Consider the following 16,683-nt stretch of genomic DNA (forward strand, 5'->3'; position numbering starts at 1 on the left):
GATGATTTTCTTGAGCAATGCGTATTGTCATGTTTCCCCTCCATTTCGGCCAGCTCGTCTAAAGTAAGAGAATCTGCTTTGGGGGGATGAAAAGGACTAGTGTCTCTTACTTTCCCATATCGAGCCAAGACATGGAGTTGGATCGGAGGTTCTCCGAAATTGAAGTTACATTTAATTGAGCACAAATGCATGGAATCCCTATTTGTCTATTTAAAATTTATATATGAATGTCTATCATAAGATACCACGCAATCGTCCTCTCATGAACGAGCAATATCAAACTCTGCCATGTACCAGTTTTGAATGGCCTTGGTGTCACCAGTAATGGCGACGGTATCATACCGCTCCCGAGCCTCTTTAGCCGCCGTACCATTGTTGACCATACGACCAGCCCACTTCCCATGTTTACGCGCAGCAGCAATAATCTTGTCAACAGCAGAAATAAATTCAGGCTCATCGCCGCGAGCAGGTGTGTATCCAAGCAGAGACTGGGAAAGATCGTTGGGGCCAATGAAGACAAGGTCCACGCCTGGCACAGCGCAGATAGCATCGACGTTCTCGACTCCGGCACGGGTCTCTATTTGAATCATGGTGATGATGGTCTCGTTGGCGGACTTCATATACTCGGGAGTTGTGAGGCCGTGGCCGATTGCGGGGAAAGCCGAGCCCTGGCCTCGCACACCCTGGGGAGGGAACTTGGAAGAAGCGACGATTTGTTCTGCCTCTTCAGCATTGTTGATCTGGGGAACCATAATACCATGGGCACCGGTATCGAGGGCCCGCTTGAGGATATCGTGGGCAGGGCCACGGATGCGGATGACCGGGGAGACGCCGAGGGCGGAGATGGCAGCGACAGAGTTATGCATGGCATCGTCACCAATGTGACCGTGCTCGCAGTCAATAATGATACCGTCGACACCGGTCAATGCAACGATTTGGGCCTGGCGGACGGAGGGGATGGCCATGAAGGTCATGAGCGGAAACTCGCCGGCCTTGATCTTGTTGAGAAGCCTCAATCGAGAGTTATCAATTGAGGTTGTGAGAGCGGTAGGGTAGGCCATTGTAATGGTAGAGGTATTAGAAAATAGACGCAATAATTTATAGTTGTTGGGGGCTTGAGAGTGAGACGGAGAGGACAGATGTCGATAAGAAGCCAGTTTAAATATTGTTATTGAATTACGTTTCATGAGACAGACCCCTCATTCTAGACTGAAGATGAATCAAGTTGAATAAAATGAGGAGCTTTAAGATGGTAAACATGAGCTCTTGCATGTAGTTAGGGCACGCTAGTGGGGTGGCTTATTGCCTAGATACAATTCGGATTAGCGGCCCTCCTGACATTTTCGGATATCGTAGGGGCCGATTCCCATAAATGTGGGATTTGTCTCCATGGCCGCTAAAACGACATCGGGCCCGAGAGTGGAGCCCACCTGCACCTCCCTCCCCAGAACTTCTTACCGACATGCGAGAGCTCCTCCCAAGCCTAGCTCAATGCACCCCAGATTTCAACCAAACTCTACATCCAGGCTAATTGATTACAATTGGACAGATAACTGTTGAGGCGCCCCTTCGTACGCCTATCTTGAGGGCTATCTACTCGTCTCTCTTATCAACTACGAATGACTGAATCTCGACCAATCTCGACCAATCAATGCCTCGAAATTCTTTGAAAAGGAGGTCAAAGGCAGCGACTGGGTTGAGTTATATAGGGGGAGCTCAAGTATTATCTAGGAAGCACAGCCTGCAACCTGCAACACTCCCTGTGCAACATACTCCATCGTATATACTTGGTGTGGTCTTCGCAATCAGCAGAAGCACTACCTCCACCCTGAGCCCCCATGTCCTCCCCTATGGATAAGAAAGTGTCTGTCCTGAAGGAAGACAATGTCTCGTCGACAGAAGGACAAGTCGATGCCTACAACCGCTTGCCAGAATCCCTTCGCACACTCAGCGACGATGACTTGAACAATCTCGACAAGAAGATCGTCCGCAAGGTTGACTTGTTCGTCCTTCCAACCATTGGCATCCTGTATATTCTCAACTACATCGATCGCCAAAATTTGGCAGCCGCTAAACTTCAGGGCATCATGGAAGACTTAAACATGTCGAATGAACAATTCGCCACGGCTATTTCCATTCTCTTTGTCGGCTATCTACCCTTCCAAATTCCCAGCAACCTCATCATTACAAAGGTCTCCCGACCAGGCATGTATATATGTGGTGCTGTGGTGCTCTGGGGCTGTATCTCGGCTTGTACAGCGGCGGTCACGACATATGGTCAACTCCTCGCTGTTCGAGCCATTCTCGGAGCTGCCGAAGCTGTTTTCTTCCCCGGAGCCATCTATTACCTCTCTGCCTGGTACACAAAGAGGGAGCTAGGGAAGCGTATTGCCGGGCTATATATCGCCCAGCAAGTCGGTAATGCTTTCGGCGGGCTTTTCGCCGCAGCTATCCTACAACTTGATGGGCATCACGGCATCCGCGGCTGGCAGTGGCTGTTTATCATTGAGGGCAGTGCCACTGTCGGAATTGGCATCATATGCGCCTGCATCATGCCAGAATTCCCCCACAACAGCCGCATCCTCTCCCAGCTTGAACGCGACTGCGCCGTGTGGCGTATCGAGTCTGAAGCTGGTGCTGCAGAGGGCACAGAGGACGAGAGCGCATTGAAAGGGTTTTCCAAAGCCCTTTCAGACCCAAAGCTCGTGTTGCTCATCCTTTGCAACATGCTATCCCAAACTCAGGGCTCCATCGCCAATTACTTTCCCACCCTCGTGGGTTCGCTCAACTTCTCCCGCACCCTCAGCTTGCTTCTCACGGCACCTCCCTATGTCCTTGCCGGTATCGTCTACTACGGTCTCATGTTCTACTCCGACCGAAAGAATACCGTCTACCCAATCATCCTCCTTTGTATCGCTATCTCGATCCCGATGTACATCATTCCCATTGCGAGTACAAACGTTGGTGCCCGCTACTTTTCCATGATGATTCTACCCTTCGCCTCCGTGGGTCCTCAGCTTCTCCTCTACAAGACCATCAACCTGCACCTTGCACGACCCATCTCGAAGCGAGCGGCCGCTTCGGCATTGGTTAACGCAATCGGTGGTACATCCAACATCTGGACCTCTTACCTATACTTCGGAGAGCCCCATTTCTATGCTGCATTTGGCACGCTTATGGGTGCTGCGATTCTCTTTGGATTCATCATTACTGTATACCGATGGCTCGTCCTGCGCGAGAACAGACGTCTGGACTCGGGCGACCCCTTGGAAATAGCCAAGGTGATCAAGGGTGGTGTCACAGAGGAAATGGTACAGCTCAACTGGCGCTACGAGATGTACTGACTACGTTGTTTTGTATTATATTACTCTTCTATTGCTGGGATCCATATGAGTTCGTGCCACATGAATGGTATATTCTAGCTTATGTAGTAAATGAATATAACAATGGAGCATAACTAGTTGAAAATGACTGGACCTCTCCAAACCTGCAAAATAAAATAACACAAGACACATATTCATGAATTTCTAAGAGGATAGGAAGTGGTTCATTTGTTTAACTCATCCAAGCATGACAAGATGAGTTTCCCAAGCTGCCATTTCTGCCTTCGCTGAAATACCTTTCTCGCCCACATCAGGGCTCCCTCCATATTAGCATCATGGACGCCCACTGTGTTCATTGCGCCAGGCACACCAACATGCATTAGCTGCCAGGCAATCAAAAAAGCTTTATACGCATACAAAGTAACCCATGGGGCTTCGAAGTCCAGTACGAGCGTCTCATTGAGATATCGTAGGAACCAGTTGACATGTGGCCGTATATCTTTTGCCGTGTTGATATCACACAGGAACTGCGACGGTTCTAGGTATGTTGAATGACTGAGAACGGCATCTATACTTCCTTCCACAATCCCGCCGGTATGAGATGGTGACCACATCTGCAGCTCGATCATGGCAGTCTCCCAAGTCGCAGCACATGAAGTCGCATGATTTGTTTGCGCTGTGTGGTGGTTGCTAGGGCAGATGAACGGGTTAAGTGCGATGAGGGATGCTCTTAATGCGCCGAATCGTTCCATACTGAGCATTCCCGTCATGGTAGACCATCCTGAGATTTCCCGGGCACTAGAGATCAGAAATTGTGCAATGTTAACTGCGCCGTATGGATCAAATGCTGGAAGGGATACGATGTCCTCATCAGAGGAGAGGAAGCGCCGAACAGCATCGGTGTATGTGACCGCGGGGCCGGTATTTCTTGCAACAAGTTGTCGATGGGCCCATTCGGCAGCAGAGGATGATGACCATTGGTCTTCTGGACAGGGCATATCATGCTTAATTTCAAGGTGTGAGATTGAGCGAGGAATGGAGAGGAATTGGTACCAGAGCGCGTCGATCTGATGCACTGCAAAAAGGGTCCGTTTGTGCGACTCAGCCTTGACAAATTCCCGCCATAATGACTCCAAATCTGCGGTCGCGCCAGATTCAACAGTCATCGGTTGTGTCATTCGGCCAGCGCGAGCCAGAGAGATCATGTGCGAATGCATCTTGAGACCGCATGCTGAATTATCGCCACAAAGGTACATCATGGCACATATTTGAAGGAGCAAGTATGATTGGACCAGAGTGGTGATCATTGTTGAAGCATCGGACATCTCTTCTTCAAAAGCAAGGAGAGCTCGAGCCTTATGAAAACAACGTATAGAAAAGCTTTGGCCTGAGCCTTCTTGGTCCCCACATTCTGGGTCCTCACCATATTGATAGGCTAGGCAAAGCATACTGAGCACCAAATGAGGAGCAGCTTGTGTTGCATCAAAAGTCGAAGGATGGAGAAAGGGGAGGAAGTGAGAGACTGAGGCGAAAAATATATTGCAGCCTCGTGAGATTTGTAAGGCAGTCGGGGCCCAATCGTCTTGGAGTTGGGGGATGTCATTTGGCGACAAACTATCCAAAATGGGATGACAGAAATTGTAGTCGGCTAGACTTGTATCAACCGGCTCGGCTTGTGGGGCGAGGATCGGATGTATTTGGTTGTCAAGGTGGCTGGTGTGCCTCAGAGAGGATGCCCCTAATAGGAAGTTCCGCTCTAGATCTGTAGCGTCCTGGACAATCTGATTGATGAGAACAGAATCGCTGGTTGTCAATTGCCGTTGTAACGAGTCCTTTGTCGGTTGTGTATCGGCTATCCCAGTCCTTGGCGTAGCAATATTTGGAATTTCCGGGGGATGGGCACGGTCAAACTGCTGCTGCTGTTGCAGCTGATACTGCACCACTGGGCGCCAGACCGCATCACTGCTGAAGCTCCTCTCATTTCCTGGACTTAAACGCAGGGTTCCGGGAGAAGGAAAACCACCAGGACTTCCTACAGGTGAGACTACTGACGGCGATGCAGAAGAATGCAGCCTATCTTGTCTGGGTGCTGTTTGGCGTCGTGTCCTCTTGGTACTTCGGTGCTGCTCGTGCTCTGGGTGTTTCCTCTTCATGTGACGATTGCGCAAGTCGGGACGGGAGAAGGTAGCGTGGCAAAAATCGCAGGGGAGCGACGCTTCGTCCTGAGAGCGGGAATGTAGCGTTGAATGTCGTTTGAGGTTCTCATGTCGAGTAAATCGACTCTGGCAGACGAGACATTGGAATGGCTGATAGGACGGCATCGCCCTGGCCTGCGGAACTGACATGATTTGTAACGAAAGACGTAGGGAAAGGTGACTGTCAATGCATCAGTGGGAACAACCTTCGGACGGATAAAATCCGGGGAACGGGCATACCCCACGCAAATCTCGGGATTGCTCCGCACAAGAGCTTATATCCAGACCGGCAACAAGTGTATGTATGAGATGGTATATTGCGAGGCCTTGGAATACCCATGAATATTTTTGATAAATCCTTGAGTTCCGTGATCAGCTCGTTATCGTGCTAGTTATATCGACACTAACCTTGGGAGGGTACCCCGTGGGGCTCTCGCCGTGTACTCCGCACTGAGCGTCCATTTAGCGGCCCGCGAGTTATCAGCTTATCTTCCGCGTGTCTTGTGCCACGTGACTAGCGGGCTTCTTATCGGTCACGTGTAGCCGTGGCTTGACGCGTCGGGCGCTAAGCCTAATTGGCGATTATATGGCGTAATGTGACAGCCCTGAAGTAACAATTTGTTATCTGTTCATTGTCGTCCTTTGCTACTGAAACTTGTAAATTGAGGTGATACTGTTGAGGAACAGCCTAGGGACCCAGGTACATTATCACTTCGCCATCAGTCCACAATACCCCTATCTGCATCATTGCCGAAGCTTGCACCAACTACGTTGGATGAAGCTGGAGAAACATGGCAGGAAAACGCAAGTCTGATGTCGCTTCCACCGGAGATGACTTGTACGCGCGGTCTGGGCCTGTGCCAAAATCCAGTCGCACAGATTCGACTTTGGACACCGAAAAGGCCAGGTCAGGCCAAAGATTCGGCGAGTCTGTCGACTACATTCCCCTGGACCAGGATACTAGCCCAGGCCAGAGATTTGGCGAGGCCGTCGACTTCATTCCACTGAATCAGTTGTCGCAAGTATTTGGCGCCGACGAAGAGGATGAAGAAGCGCTCAATGTGGTTCAAGGATCTCAGGAAGTGGATGAAACCTCTCTAACAAGCTCCATCCTCTATGGTATGCCCCCTTTTTAATAATGTCGGTTCGTACCGACGTATTCTCTAGAAATTATGCTAAATAAAACCAAATAGGTATTGTTTCTACAAATATCGTAGGTGTACGCTTTTACAGGGGCCGAGCTAACCCAGGAGAACGGGTCATCATTAATCGGGATGCCCATAATAAATATGATAGCAATGCTATTAGAGTTGATAATGTTATGGGCGCCCAAATCGGCCACATTCCGCGACAAATGGCAGCCAAGCTGGCGTCATACATCGTAAGATTCCCCGATCATATTGCTCCGAGACATTGCTGACGCTGGTTATCAAAGGACGCTCGCGATCTCATTATTGAAGGCACATTGACTGGCGTGATTGGCGCTTATGTGTGTCCGGTTGATTTGAAGCTGTTTGGTACGCGCGATCCTACCAAACGATCCAATCTGAAGCAACGAATGCAGAATGACAGGCTTCCTGTTCGCCAACTGAACGAGTTGGAACGTGAGGAGCGCAAGGCAGAGAAAGCAGCTGAGAAACAGCAGAAGGAGGCCGCAAAGAAAGCTCGCGCCATAGCTCTTGGCAAAGCTGCGTCACAATGGCAAGCCAACCAGAACTCAGAGTATGCGAACCTCTCGACCCCAACGGGACTTGGTGGCGAGCAAAATGAGAGCTTGGAGGAACTCCTGAGCCAGAGCTCCACCTTCAATCCCCGAGATATTGGCCAGGTTGTGGAAACGTTCGGACAGAAAGAGCCTGACATGGTCAATATGCCAATGGTCGATACTCCAGCGGGCCTTTCCACCCAGTTGCTTCCGTATCAGCGCCAAGGACTAGCTTGGATGATCAAGCAAGAATCGCCAAGCCTTCCTGAAAGGGGCTCCGGTGATATCGTGCAGTTGTGGAAACGGGAAAACAACGAATTCCTCAATGTCGCGACAAATTATGCCACGGCAGCGGAGCCAGCCCTTGCCAGCGGTGGCATTCTCGCCGATGACATGGGCTTGGGCAAGACAATCCAAGTCATCTCTTTGATTCTTGCAAATGCGAAGCCTCTCAATGCAGGCTCCTCTAAGACCACTTTGATCATTGCCCCTGTCGGTGTCATGAGCAACTGGAGAAATCAGATCCAGGACCATGCCCACAAGGAGACCGCCCCGAGTGTGTTGATCTATCACGGCTCTGGTAAGAAGGAAGCTGGGAACTTGGCCAAGTATGACGTTGTGATCACTAGCTATGGAGCCCTGGCCCTGGATTTCAATCCCAATGCCAATAAGGCGCCTGTTAAGGGCATCTTTTCGCTGCACTGGCGTCGTGTCGTACTCGACGAAGGCCATATCATCCGCAATCCCAGTTCCAAGGCTTCCCTCGCAGCTTGTGGTTTGCGTGCCGACTCCCGCTGGACTCTGACCGGAACCCCCATTATCAACACTCTGAAGGACTTGTATGCGCAAGTTCGTTTCCTGAAGCTTTCCGGCGGCTTGGAAGATCTGGGGATCTTCAACAGTGTCTTGATTCGACCCTTGACTTCAGGAGAGCCCGAGGCTCGACTCCTTCTTGAGGCTCTCATGGGGACCATCTGCTTGCGGCGTAGGAAGGATATGGGCTTCATCAATTTGAAGCTACCGGAGATGACATCTCGTGTCATTCGAATCAAGTTCAACGCCCATGAAAGGGAGAAGTACAGTGCTTTCCAGTATGTATCGATTGATCACCCACACAGTGGAAACACGTTTGCTAATAACAATCATAGGACTGAAGCCCAAGGTGCTCTTCTCGACTTCAAGGACAAAGATGGCAAGACCAAGTACTCTCACCTCCTCGAGGTTCTTCTCCGTCTTCGTCAAGTCTGCAATCACTGGGCGCTCTGCAAGAATCGCATTGACAAACTCATGGGCGTGCTGGAGGAACACAAGGTAGTACCTCTGACACCTGAGAACGTGCGTGCTCTCCAAGAGATGCTGCAGCTCCAGATAGAAAGCCAAGAAATGTGTGCCATCTGCCTCGACAACCTTGACCAACCCGTCATAACCGCCTGTGCCCACTCCTATTGCCGGGGCTGCATCGAGCAGGTTATCGAACGCCAGCACAAGTGTCCGCTCTGCCGCGCAGATATCAACGAAACAAGCACCCTTGTCTCCCCAGCTGTGGAATTGGGTGAAGACACCGACACCATTGAGGCTGACCCCAACAGTCCAAGCAGCAAGATCGAGACCCTGGTCAAGATCCTGACTGCTCAGGGCCAAGCACCAGGCACCAAGACCGTCGTTTTCAGCCAATGGACCTCATTTCTGGATCTCATTGAGCCACACCTTCAGCAGCGTGGGGTCAAGTTTGCCCGCGTAGATGGCAAGATGCAGTCTGTGAAACGCGACAACTCCATCAACTCATTCTCCAGCGACACTCAGTGTACCATTCTCCTTGCAAGCCTGAGCGTATGCAGTGTTGGTCTCAATCTTGTTGCAGCGAACCAGGTTATCCTGTGCGACAGCTGGTGGGCGCCTGCTATCGAGGATCAGGCTGTCGACCGGGTGTATCGGCTTGGGCAGAAGCGGGAGACGACGGTCTGGAGACTGGTTATGGAGGATAGTATCGAGGAGCGGGTGTTGGCGATTCAAGAGCGTAAGAGGAGGCTTATGCTTGCTGCTTTCCGGGAGACAGCGAAGAAGAAAGCTGAGGATAGAGGTACTCGTGTTGCCGATCTTGAGGCTCTTTTGCAATAGAGGTCCGGTGGGGTACTAGAGGTCAGATGGCGGCTGCATCTCTTTGATACCTAGTTAGTCGTTGACATAAGTGACAACAATGAAAGTCGAACAAGCAGGAGCCTTGAAGAAACAAAGTATCATTAGAAAGAAGTTCTTCAGGCAGCAAAGAGCTCCGTGGAAAGGCTCCAAACGTTGTTTTGAAGGAGAGCAGAGAGCAGAACCCCCAGAAAAAGTATAGTCTGTATCCGTAGAGGTGAAGTTATACGCCAAGGTTGTTTACAGAGTGCAAGTCAAACTACCAGTGCGGCTATAGAAGGAAGCATTTACAAAAGCATATTGAAGCGTAATATCAAGTTATATTTCAGTACTAGCTAAGAACTTGCTTGGTTTCACCATAAAGGCTACTTATCCTGAACACCGCGTAAAGGTGCAAGTCTTGTCCAGGTGTTGCACACAGGACCCGTGCAACTGGGTAGGATCAGGGGAGGGGGAAGGGAAAGGGGAGGGGAGGGGGAAGGTACCTAGGTAAGTAACAAAGACACAAATAGACAATAAAGAGAGAAGAGACGTACCTAAGTGACACTTCAGATCGATCTCCTGATATTAGTCAATGGAGAGCCTAGAAAAGTGCGGTGTGTTTCCGCCAGAGGTGAAGCCCAGGGCCTAATATAGTTACTCAGAGATTCCTAAGGGTTTCCCAAGAGCTCCGTTAGGTTCTTAGAGAAATCTTAGGTTTCCCTGAGAGGTTATAGTAGACACACGCTCCACGTACTTCGTGTCACACAGGCTTAACTAGACCCTAGCAAAGATCTATCAGTGCCCTCAGGGTATCCTTCACTGGACAACAGAAACGATATGTCGGAGATATGATTCTGGAGCTGAAGTGGACAGTCACCTGCCGAGAGACAGGGGGCGCCGGGGGGCGTGAGGACAGATGGAAGAGAGAAAAAAAAAGAAAAAGGAGGGATGGACGGTAGAAAAAAGAAAGGAGTGATGGCACTTCAGATCGATCTCCTGATATTGGTCAATGGAGAGCCTAGAAAAGTGCGGTGTGTTTCCGCCAGAGGTGAAGCCCAGGGCCTAATAGAGTTACTCAGAGATTCCTAAGGGTTTCCCAAGAGCTCCGTTAGGTTCTTAGAGAAATCTTAGGTTTCCATGAGAGGTTATAGTAGACACACGCTCCACGTACTTCGTATCACACAGCCTTAACTAGACCCTAGCAAAGATGCATCAGTGCCCTCAGGGTATCCTTCACTGGACAACAGAAACGATTCTGGAGCGGGAGGAGGCGGGGGTGGTAGGGGTGGAAGGGGAAAAAAAGAAGAGATGTGGAGGAGAAAGAAAGAAAGAAAGAAGAAGAGAAAATCTGGGGGGAGGGGGTATTTATACTTTTCCAGTGGCTGAAGGACAGGAAGGAACTGGGGGTGGGGGACGGGTCTTGACAAAAAGGGAAGGCACCACCCACGTACGTGATTAATTTCGATACGTACCTATGTAGGTACATAGGTACATAGGTAGGTAGGTAGACCAGATCAACTCAGTTACCTCATTGGATATGTCAAATTTGGAAACTTACTACTAATGGTAGTTAATACATGTACAAATGTTGTAGACGACTATGCCTATTTCCTAATAAGTCATTCAGTATGGCTCCCTGTCTCTCAAGTAGATCTCCGCTTTCTGAATCTTGTAAAGTAGCCAGTGATTTTCACCCATTCATTCCCTCCAGTGGGTAGAGGCTCTCCTATCGTGTTTGGCTCAGATCCAAACACGCTGTCTTCTCAATCATGTCTGCCACCTTTATATGAAACCAGGCTTTTGTGATACTAACAAATAATCTTGGAAAGTCGTATTAGAAGCTAAAGGAATGCCATTGGATATGCCACCCTGGTTTCAATTAAGCAGCACCCAGGAATTTCTATAGGGTCGCCAAGAGTTGCTTCCAACGAGCTCGTTCCTCGCGTCGCTGCGGCACATCCCGGGCCAATGAGAAGCGTGGCATCACCCCCAGAGCTAAGAATGCGGGGACTGAGGCTGGGTCGGACTCCTCGTCTCGAGATAGAATGCTCTGAAGATCACCGGAAAAGCAAATTATGGTCACTTGGACCATTTTGGAGTCAATCTTTAAAGGAACCATCCATAGATCACTGCAGGTGGGCAGTTTCGCCGTTCCTTAGTCAGCCTGCTGGCGCGCCCAGGTCTCGCCACACCGAGACGTTGCTCGCTGCGTTGATCACTCCCGACTTTCCCCTACCCGCACGAAACCCATCTGGACTCCGAGCAACTCGAAATGCCCACTGCTCGCTCAGCCGCCGTGAGACCTGGTCGCAAGGCCCGAAGCGGCTGCTTCACCTGCAAGTACGCTATCCTGAATTAATCCTTTTGGCCTACCACTGACAGTGTTTAGGTCCCGGTACGTGTAGTGCGTGTACACATCGAATCGAACAACAAGAGGTCCGCAAACTAACAATTTATTCTTAGGCACGTCAAGTGTGATGAACAGAAACCCTCCTGTCTGCGCTGCGTAGCCACTCAAAGGATCTGCGAGGGCTACCCGGCCCCAGTTAGCTGCAACCTGTCCCCTGATTGCCTGAGCGATGAAGAGCGCCGAGCCTTTTCGTATTTTCGCAGCCGAACTGCCCATCGGATTTTTGGCCATCGGGATGCCAGCAATTGGATTTCCATCCTTCTTCAGCTCGGCCATAGTGAAGCACCGGTCAAGCATGCCCTGACAGCGTTAGCTTCCTTCCATGAAAGTCAAGAACCAGTCGATGTCTGTGTCTCAATCCGCCGATCAGAAAAGCAGGCCCAGATCATGGCCCAGATGCTGGCTCTGAAACATTATACGGCCGCAATCAGATCTATTCAGACCGAGTCTCCCAACATGTCATCACGACCGGATATCACCATGACCCTCTGTCTCCTTTTCATCTGCTTCGAACAATTTCGAAGCGGTGATGCTGCATGTTTGCTCCATCTCACAGCCGGTTTAAGACTGCTCTATTGGTGGAGGTATCGCACCAACGCCTACAATAAACTGCAAGAGTATTCTCGCCCCACCGTTGACTTTATCAACAACCAAATAACACCGACATTCCAACGCTTACGGGTGCAATTCTCTATATGTATGGATTCTCGCCACACATTAATTAACCTTGGCGTTCCGTTATGTCTACCATCTCCCAAAATCCCTTCATTATATCCTTCCCTCGATTCCGCGCGGAACGATTTTGATCGAGAGATGAATTACGTCTTTTCCTACCTCGAGCGGGATCAGCAGACCTCAGATGGCCAATTACCATCGCAACCTCCTATCACCGTTTTACGTCAGTGGAAAGCAGCTTTAGACGCCTCCGACTTCTCGGCTGAGTCCCCGATCTTACGAGAATGCACACGAAAATTGCTAGATCTATACTTCTATACCTGTTCTATTATTGCCGAGACTTATAATTCGGAATTTGAGGGTATTTTCGATCATTATACCGACCGTTTCAAAAGCATTGTCGACCTCGCCGAGAGCGTGACCGAGATGTGGAAGAGAGAATCGCAGGCATTTAGCCTGCTTTTTAGCTTCGATCTTGGAATCACACCGCCAATGTTCCACGCGGCCTCTCGCTGCCGCCATCCCCTTATCCGTAGGAAGGCTGTTTCCTTGATGCTCCAGTCTCCATTCTACCACGGTGCTTGGCAGGACCGATATTCGGGGCTCTGTGCGCAGCGAATGATCGAGATCGAAGAGCAAAATGTCGGAATCATTGTAGATCACATCAATGTAACTGAGAACCAACGGATACGGAAGGTTTCCGCGGACCTTCAAGAGGAAGGATCCCAAATCATGATGCGATTCATTCGATGGCCGTTCGCGCCAGATTCTCCGGTATGCACCACTTTTGTGCCGTTGACATCTTGATGCCTGTCTGCCACCAGTGCAGGCCACCGTTGTGACAGCGGTTGCGTGGCGGATTATGAATAATAGGCGGGGGATGTATAGTGTGGAAAACAGGATTGGACATGCTCAAGACCGGATTATAACGATAGTATCAATATTGAATCAACATTGGATCGGAATTTACCATATTGTGCTAGGAACTTGATGCTAGGAACTTGGTCCATAGGTTTGTTCTTGATTCAAATTAGTCAAATAGCACGACAATGCTAGCTGTTGGTATGATCGGAGGTAAGATGAATGCTGTACTTCGGCGAATGTATCTTAATTGGCGTGAGACATCCTTGGCGATGATGGGATCGCATGATAACAGAAAGTGACCCACGTCCGTAGATCAGCGGTGAGCATGGGGCGCAATAGGAGGGCCCAATCCGGGAGGTCATGATAGGCTCGACATTATGCATTCCGCATCAACCAATCGCAGCCCTCGTTCACAGTTGAGTCCCGCCGGCTGGTGGAGTACGGGGATAATCCACCTATTCTTCTATTGGCTACATCAGTTTCATTGCGAACAGGCCAATAGAAGGAAGGTACTCCTCATTCCGGTGCCGCTAACCAAGGATATCACTTGAGACATTCTAAGATTGGAATCGGTGTCTGTGGAAAATACGATCATCCTCATACTTCGTGCATCTACGGAGTACACCTCATCGGGATAGGCGCCCTATACTTCTCCTAAGAAGTCTCTGCCTAAAAATGCACGGCGGACATCTGGAGTCTCTATGATATATGGAAAATCCCTCTAATTTTCAAATTTTGAGACTTAAGACAATTCGCACTTTTCTTTTCACACTATTTAGTAGACTATCAAGCTCTTCTTATGTCTATGTACTTTATAGATCACTATCCGAAAATCTAACACCATATTATTAGCGCTGTTGTCACATCCTATTTAGTTCCTCTTCGATCTTCGCCCAGGCCGAGGGCAGCAGGACTCCGGTCACCCAGTAGTTATCGTTGTTGTCCTTGCCCAGCACCACGAACACGTTCCTGGCTGTCGGACTTTGTCGCATCGATTGCGCGTGGTGAAACACCATGGTGCCGGGCGGGTTGCTTCTCGATTGGCCCGTTTCGCCAACACGCACAATTGCAGGGCTAAAGTCCACCACGTTGAAGAAATCCGCTCTTGTCCAATTGGTGAAGGGTATCAGTACGGCGTTAGACTCACCGCAGAGCAACGCCGGGTCGCTGCCGGCCTTGGATCCCCGTCGCAACTCGCGCAGGAAGGCCACCACCTGAGCCTCTCTTGATTGCTCCATTAAATGGCGACGGTTCTCCAGAGCGATGGGTCCTACAGGGCCCGTCGCGACCTCGGGGGACAAGAACGTGAAGGCTGCCACCGCCATGTTCTGAACGTAAACACCGGAGGCGTGAACCAAGGAGGAGAGCCGAAATCGTGCGTTTAGCGCGTGGAGTACCGTCACTGGCCGTGGTTGCGGCAGGGAGCATGCCACAGCGCGCGCTGCCCATGCCGTCAGCACGTCACCCTCGCTTATAAATGGCTTCACCTCTCCCATGTCCTGAACAGCCAAGTCGTCCTGTGCCTGGCGTCTCAACTCGTTCACCACCCTCCTAGGCAAGAAGATGGTGCGAGTCTCGACAACATGATTCCACAGCATATCCCACGCGAATCGAAGCGCGAACACGAGCATACCCCATCCCCTCAGCTGCTTCTCTCTCACCCGAAACTCCTCTAACTCATCGGGTTCATCTGCCGCTACACACACGGCGTCCTCTCGTGCTCCGAGCATGGGCGGCACTTCCGACTCCCGGCCAGCTAGCACAAGAGACCAGGCACGAAGGAGGGCCTGCTGACCCATGACATCCATAAGTGTGTGCGGCCATGAAAGACCCACGAGCGTCGCATCGTTGAATGAAGTTATGTGAAGCGACAGCTGGGGCGTGTCCTTGTAGATGAAGTCTTCGAGCGTCGCCGGCGCATCTTCCCGAGCCGCAAATACTCGATATTCCTGAGGCCCGGGGTGGATGGATGGCGCCTCGGTAGCTTTGGGAAGGGTCTTTGCCAGTGGATGGTCTTCGATGTTTACGGCTAGGACTTGGTGGGTGTAGTACACAGCAGGACGTTCCGCCGTGAAGGGCCGGGGGACATGGATCTCCAGCTCTCCATTCTACTAGCGGGTCAGCAGCTATTGATTCGTCGCCGATGAACAGCAAGCTAACCTTTAACCTCAGCCGACCGCCGAGTTTCCTCCAGTCTCCGATCTCCAGCAATTTGGACAGTGAAGCGTGCAGGCTGTCCACATTTAGCACATCGTTAAAACGCAGGGTCCATGTGACCACGATGTCCCGCAGCGTCTTGGTGTCATCTAGCATGTGAACGGGATAGACATCGTCAGTCCCAGCAAGTGGTGGTGGGCTTTCTGGTGGAAATGCTCTGAGGCGCCATAAGGCCGCCATTTTTTTGGCGTCGAGGGGCCTTCGCTGTTGATCCAAGTTCGATTCTCGCAACTACGACTTATGTTGCAGAGCTATTACAAGTCCAGATTGCATGTTTGCTACCCTTATATCACTATTCGTATCGTTGGTCTTTAGAGAAATAGGGGTTCGCGGTCTACTGTTCGGCTAAATGGCAAGACTACCCGTTCGCACCGGCACCGGGACAGATAACAAATGGGCAGCCAACTAGGCTTACGTAAGGTTCCACTCTTAGGAAAATAACTCAATTGATCACTGCCAGCTATGTTGTAGCTAGATTTGAGAGGGGAAGATGGGGGTATTTATGTTTTGGTTCATCTGCCTCTGCTTTCCGCCTCGAACTAGGATAAAAGAGTGAATCCTAGTCCGGCCCCTGACACTACCAACGCTAGGACATACGCGGGATAACGGGAACGGGCATATCATTGGTTGACCAAGTAGGCTTTTGCTTTATCCCCGTCTAGCAGGTTCTTAGCATGTTCTACGGCGTATTATTGCATGCTTTTATAAGGACATCGCTCTAAACCAATATAGTTCGGTGTTAGGAATTCAACGTTGGATAACTATCAGGCATCTGTTACAGAAATATACACAAAGCCATAAAGCTTCTTCAAATTCTCTCAAGACGGTATATATCGCATCTCACGATAATTTCTGACCACCGTCTGGACCCATTGGTGATGATGTTTTCTGTGAGGGGTGCGACTGTCATTGTTGACTGACGTCTTCTAGACGGAACTTGGAGATCTCAAGGGTGATATCGCTGGTGATCTGTATTGTGAAGGGAGTTGTATGTAGGTGACGAGTTTCCTAGGTGGAAGAGCAAATCATTCAGCACGAGGAAGCAAATATCTTCCGGCCTCATCCCCGGGCCTACCTAGGTACTAGGTAGATTCTCCCTCGCCCCCACTGTCAGAGTCACAGACATCCAAGGGGCTACGCAAGTTTTGGGCTCGTGTCGGTGACCTTAAGCATAAG

General features: G+C 50.3%; 7 protein-coding genes across 7 annotated transcripts; 3 read left to right on the top strand and 4 right to left on the bottom strand.

Annotated features, from left to right (window-relative positions):
• Nucleotides 1–260: 260 nt before the first annotated feature.
• N7489_001934 (HpcH/HpaI aldolase family protein) lies at nucleotides 261–1,061 on the bottom strand (the record flags this gene model as incomplete). The annotated part of the gene is made up of 1 exon (XM_056707689.1): nucleotides 261–1,061. The coding sequence occupies one exon, from the start codon at nucleotides 1,059–1,061 to the stop codon at nucleotides 261–263; it is 801 nt and encodes a 266-aa protein (XP_056571991.1).
• A 777-nt stretch (nucleotides 1,062–1,838) lies between these two features.
• N7489_001935 (uncharacterized protein) lies at nucleotides 1,839–3,344 on the top strand (the record flags this gene model as incomplete). The annotated part of the gene is made up of 1 exon (XM_056707690.1): nucleotides 1,839–3,344. One exon carries the CDS (start codon nucleotides 1,839–1,841, stop codon nucleotides 3,342–3,344), a length of 1,506 nt encoding a protein of 501 aa, XP_056571992.1.
• Nucleotides 3,345–3,547: 203 nt separating this feature from the next.
• On the bottom strand, nucleotides 3,548–5,668 carry N7489_001936 (uncharacterized protein; the record flags this gene model as incomplete). Its single annotated transcript, XM_056707691.1, has 1 exon — nucleotides 3,548–5,668. The coding sequence occupies one exon, from the start codon at nucleotides 5,666–5,668 to the stop codon at nucleotides 3,548–3,550; it is 2,121 nt and encodes a 706-aa protein (XP_056571993.1).
• A 641-nt stretch (nucleotides 5,669–6,309) lies between these two features.
• On the top strand, nucleotides 6,310–9,341 carry N7489_001937 (DEAD/DEAH box helicase; the record flags this gene model as incomplete). The annotated part of the gene is made up of 4 exons (XM_056707692.1): nucleotides 6,310–6,637; nucleotides 6,712–6,899; nucleotides 6,954–8,314; nucleotides 8,372–9,341. The coding sequence occupies 4 exons, from the start codon at nucleotides 6,310–6,312 to the stop codon at nucleotides 9,339–9,341; spliced, it is 2,847 nt and encodes a 948-aa protein (XP_056571994.1).
• A 1,900-nt stretch (nucleotides 9,342–11,241) lies between these two features.
• N7489_001938 (uncharacterized protein) lies at nucleotides 11,242–11,433 on the bottom strand (the record flags this gene model as incomplete). The annotated part of the gene is made up of 1 exon (XM_056707693.1): nucleotides 11,242–11,433. One exon carries the CDS (start codon nucleotides 11,431–11,433, stop codon nucleotides 11,242–11,244), a length of 192 nt encoding a protein of 63 aa, XP_056571995.1.
• Nucleotides 11,434–11,613: 180 nt separating this feature from the next.
• N7489_001939 (Zn(II)2Cys6 transcription factor domain-containing protein) lies at nucleotides 11,614–13,233 on the top strand (the record flags this gene model as incomplete). The annotated part of the gene is made up of 3 exons (XM_056707694.1): nucleotides 11,614–11,681; nucleotides 11,731–11,736; nucleotides 11,805–13,233. 3 exons carry the CDS (start codon nucleotides 11,614–11,616, stop codon nucleotides 13,231–13,233), a joined length of 1,503 nt encoding a protein of 500 aa, XP_056571996.1.
• Nucleotides 13,234–14,150: 917 nt separating this feature from the next.
• N7489_001940 (uncharacterized protein) lies at nucleotides 14,151–15,687 on the bottom strand (the record flags this gene model as incomplete). The annotated part of the gene is made up of 2 exons (XM_056707695.1): nucleotides 14,151–15,398; nucleotides 15,451–15,687. The coding sequence occupies 2 exons, from the start codon at nucleotides 15,685–15,687 to the stop codon at nucleotides 14,151–14,153; spliced, it is 1,485 nt and encodes a 494-aa protein (XP_056571997.1).
• Nucleotides 15,688–16,683: the final 996 nt, after the last annotated feature.

The sequence above is a fragment of the Penicillium chrysogenum genome, assembly GCF_028827035.1.
Source record: "Penicillium chrysogenum strain IBT 35668 chromosome Unknown utg000001l_segment0_segment0, whole genome shotgun sequence".
Classification (NCBI taxonomy): Eukaryota; Fungi; Ascomycota; class Eurotiomycetes; order Eurotiales; family Aspergillaceae; genus Penicillium; species Penicillium chrysogenum.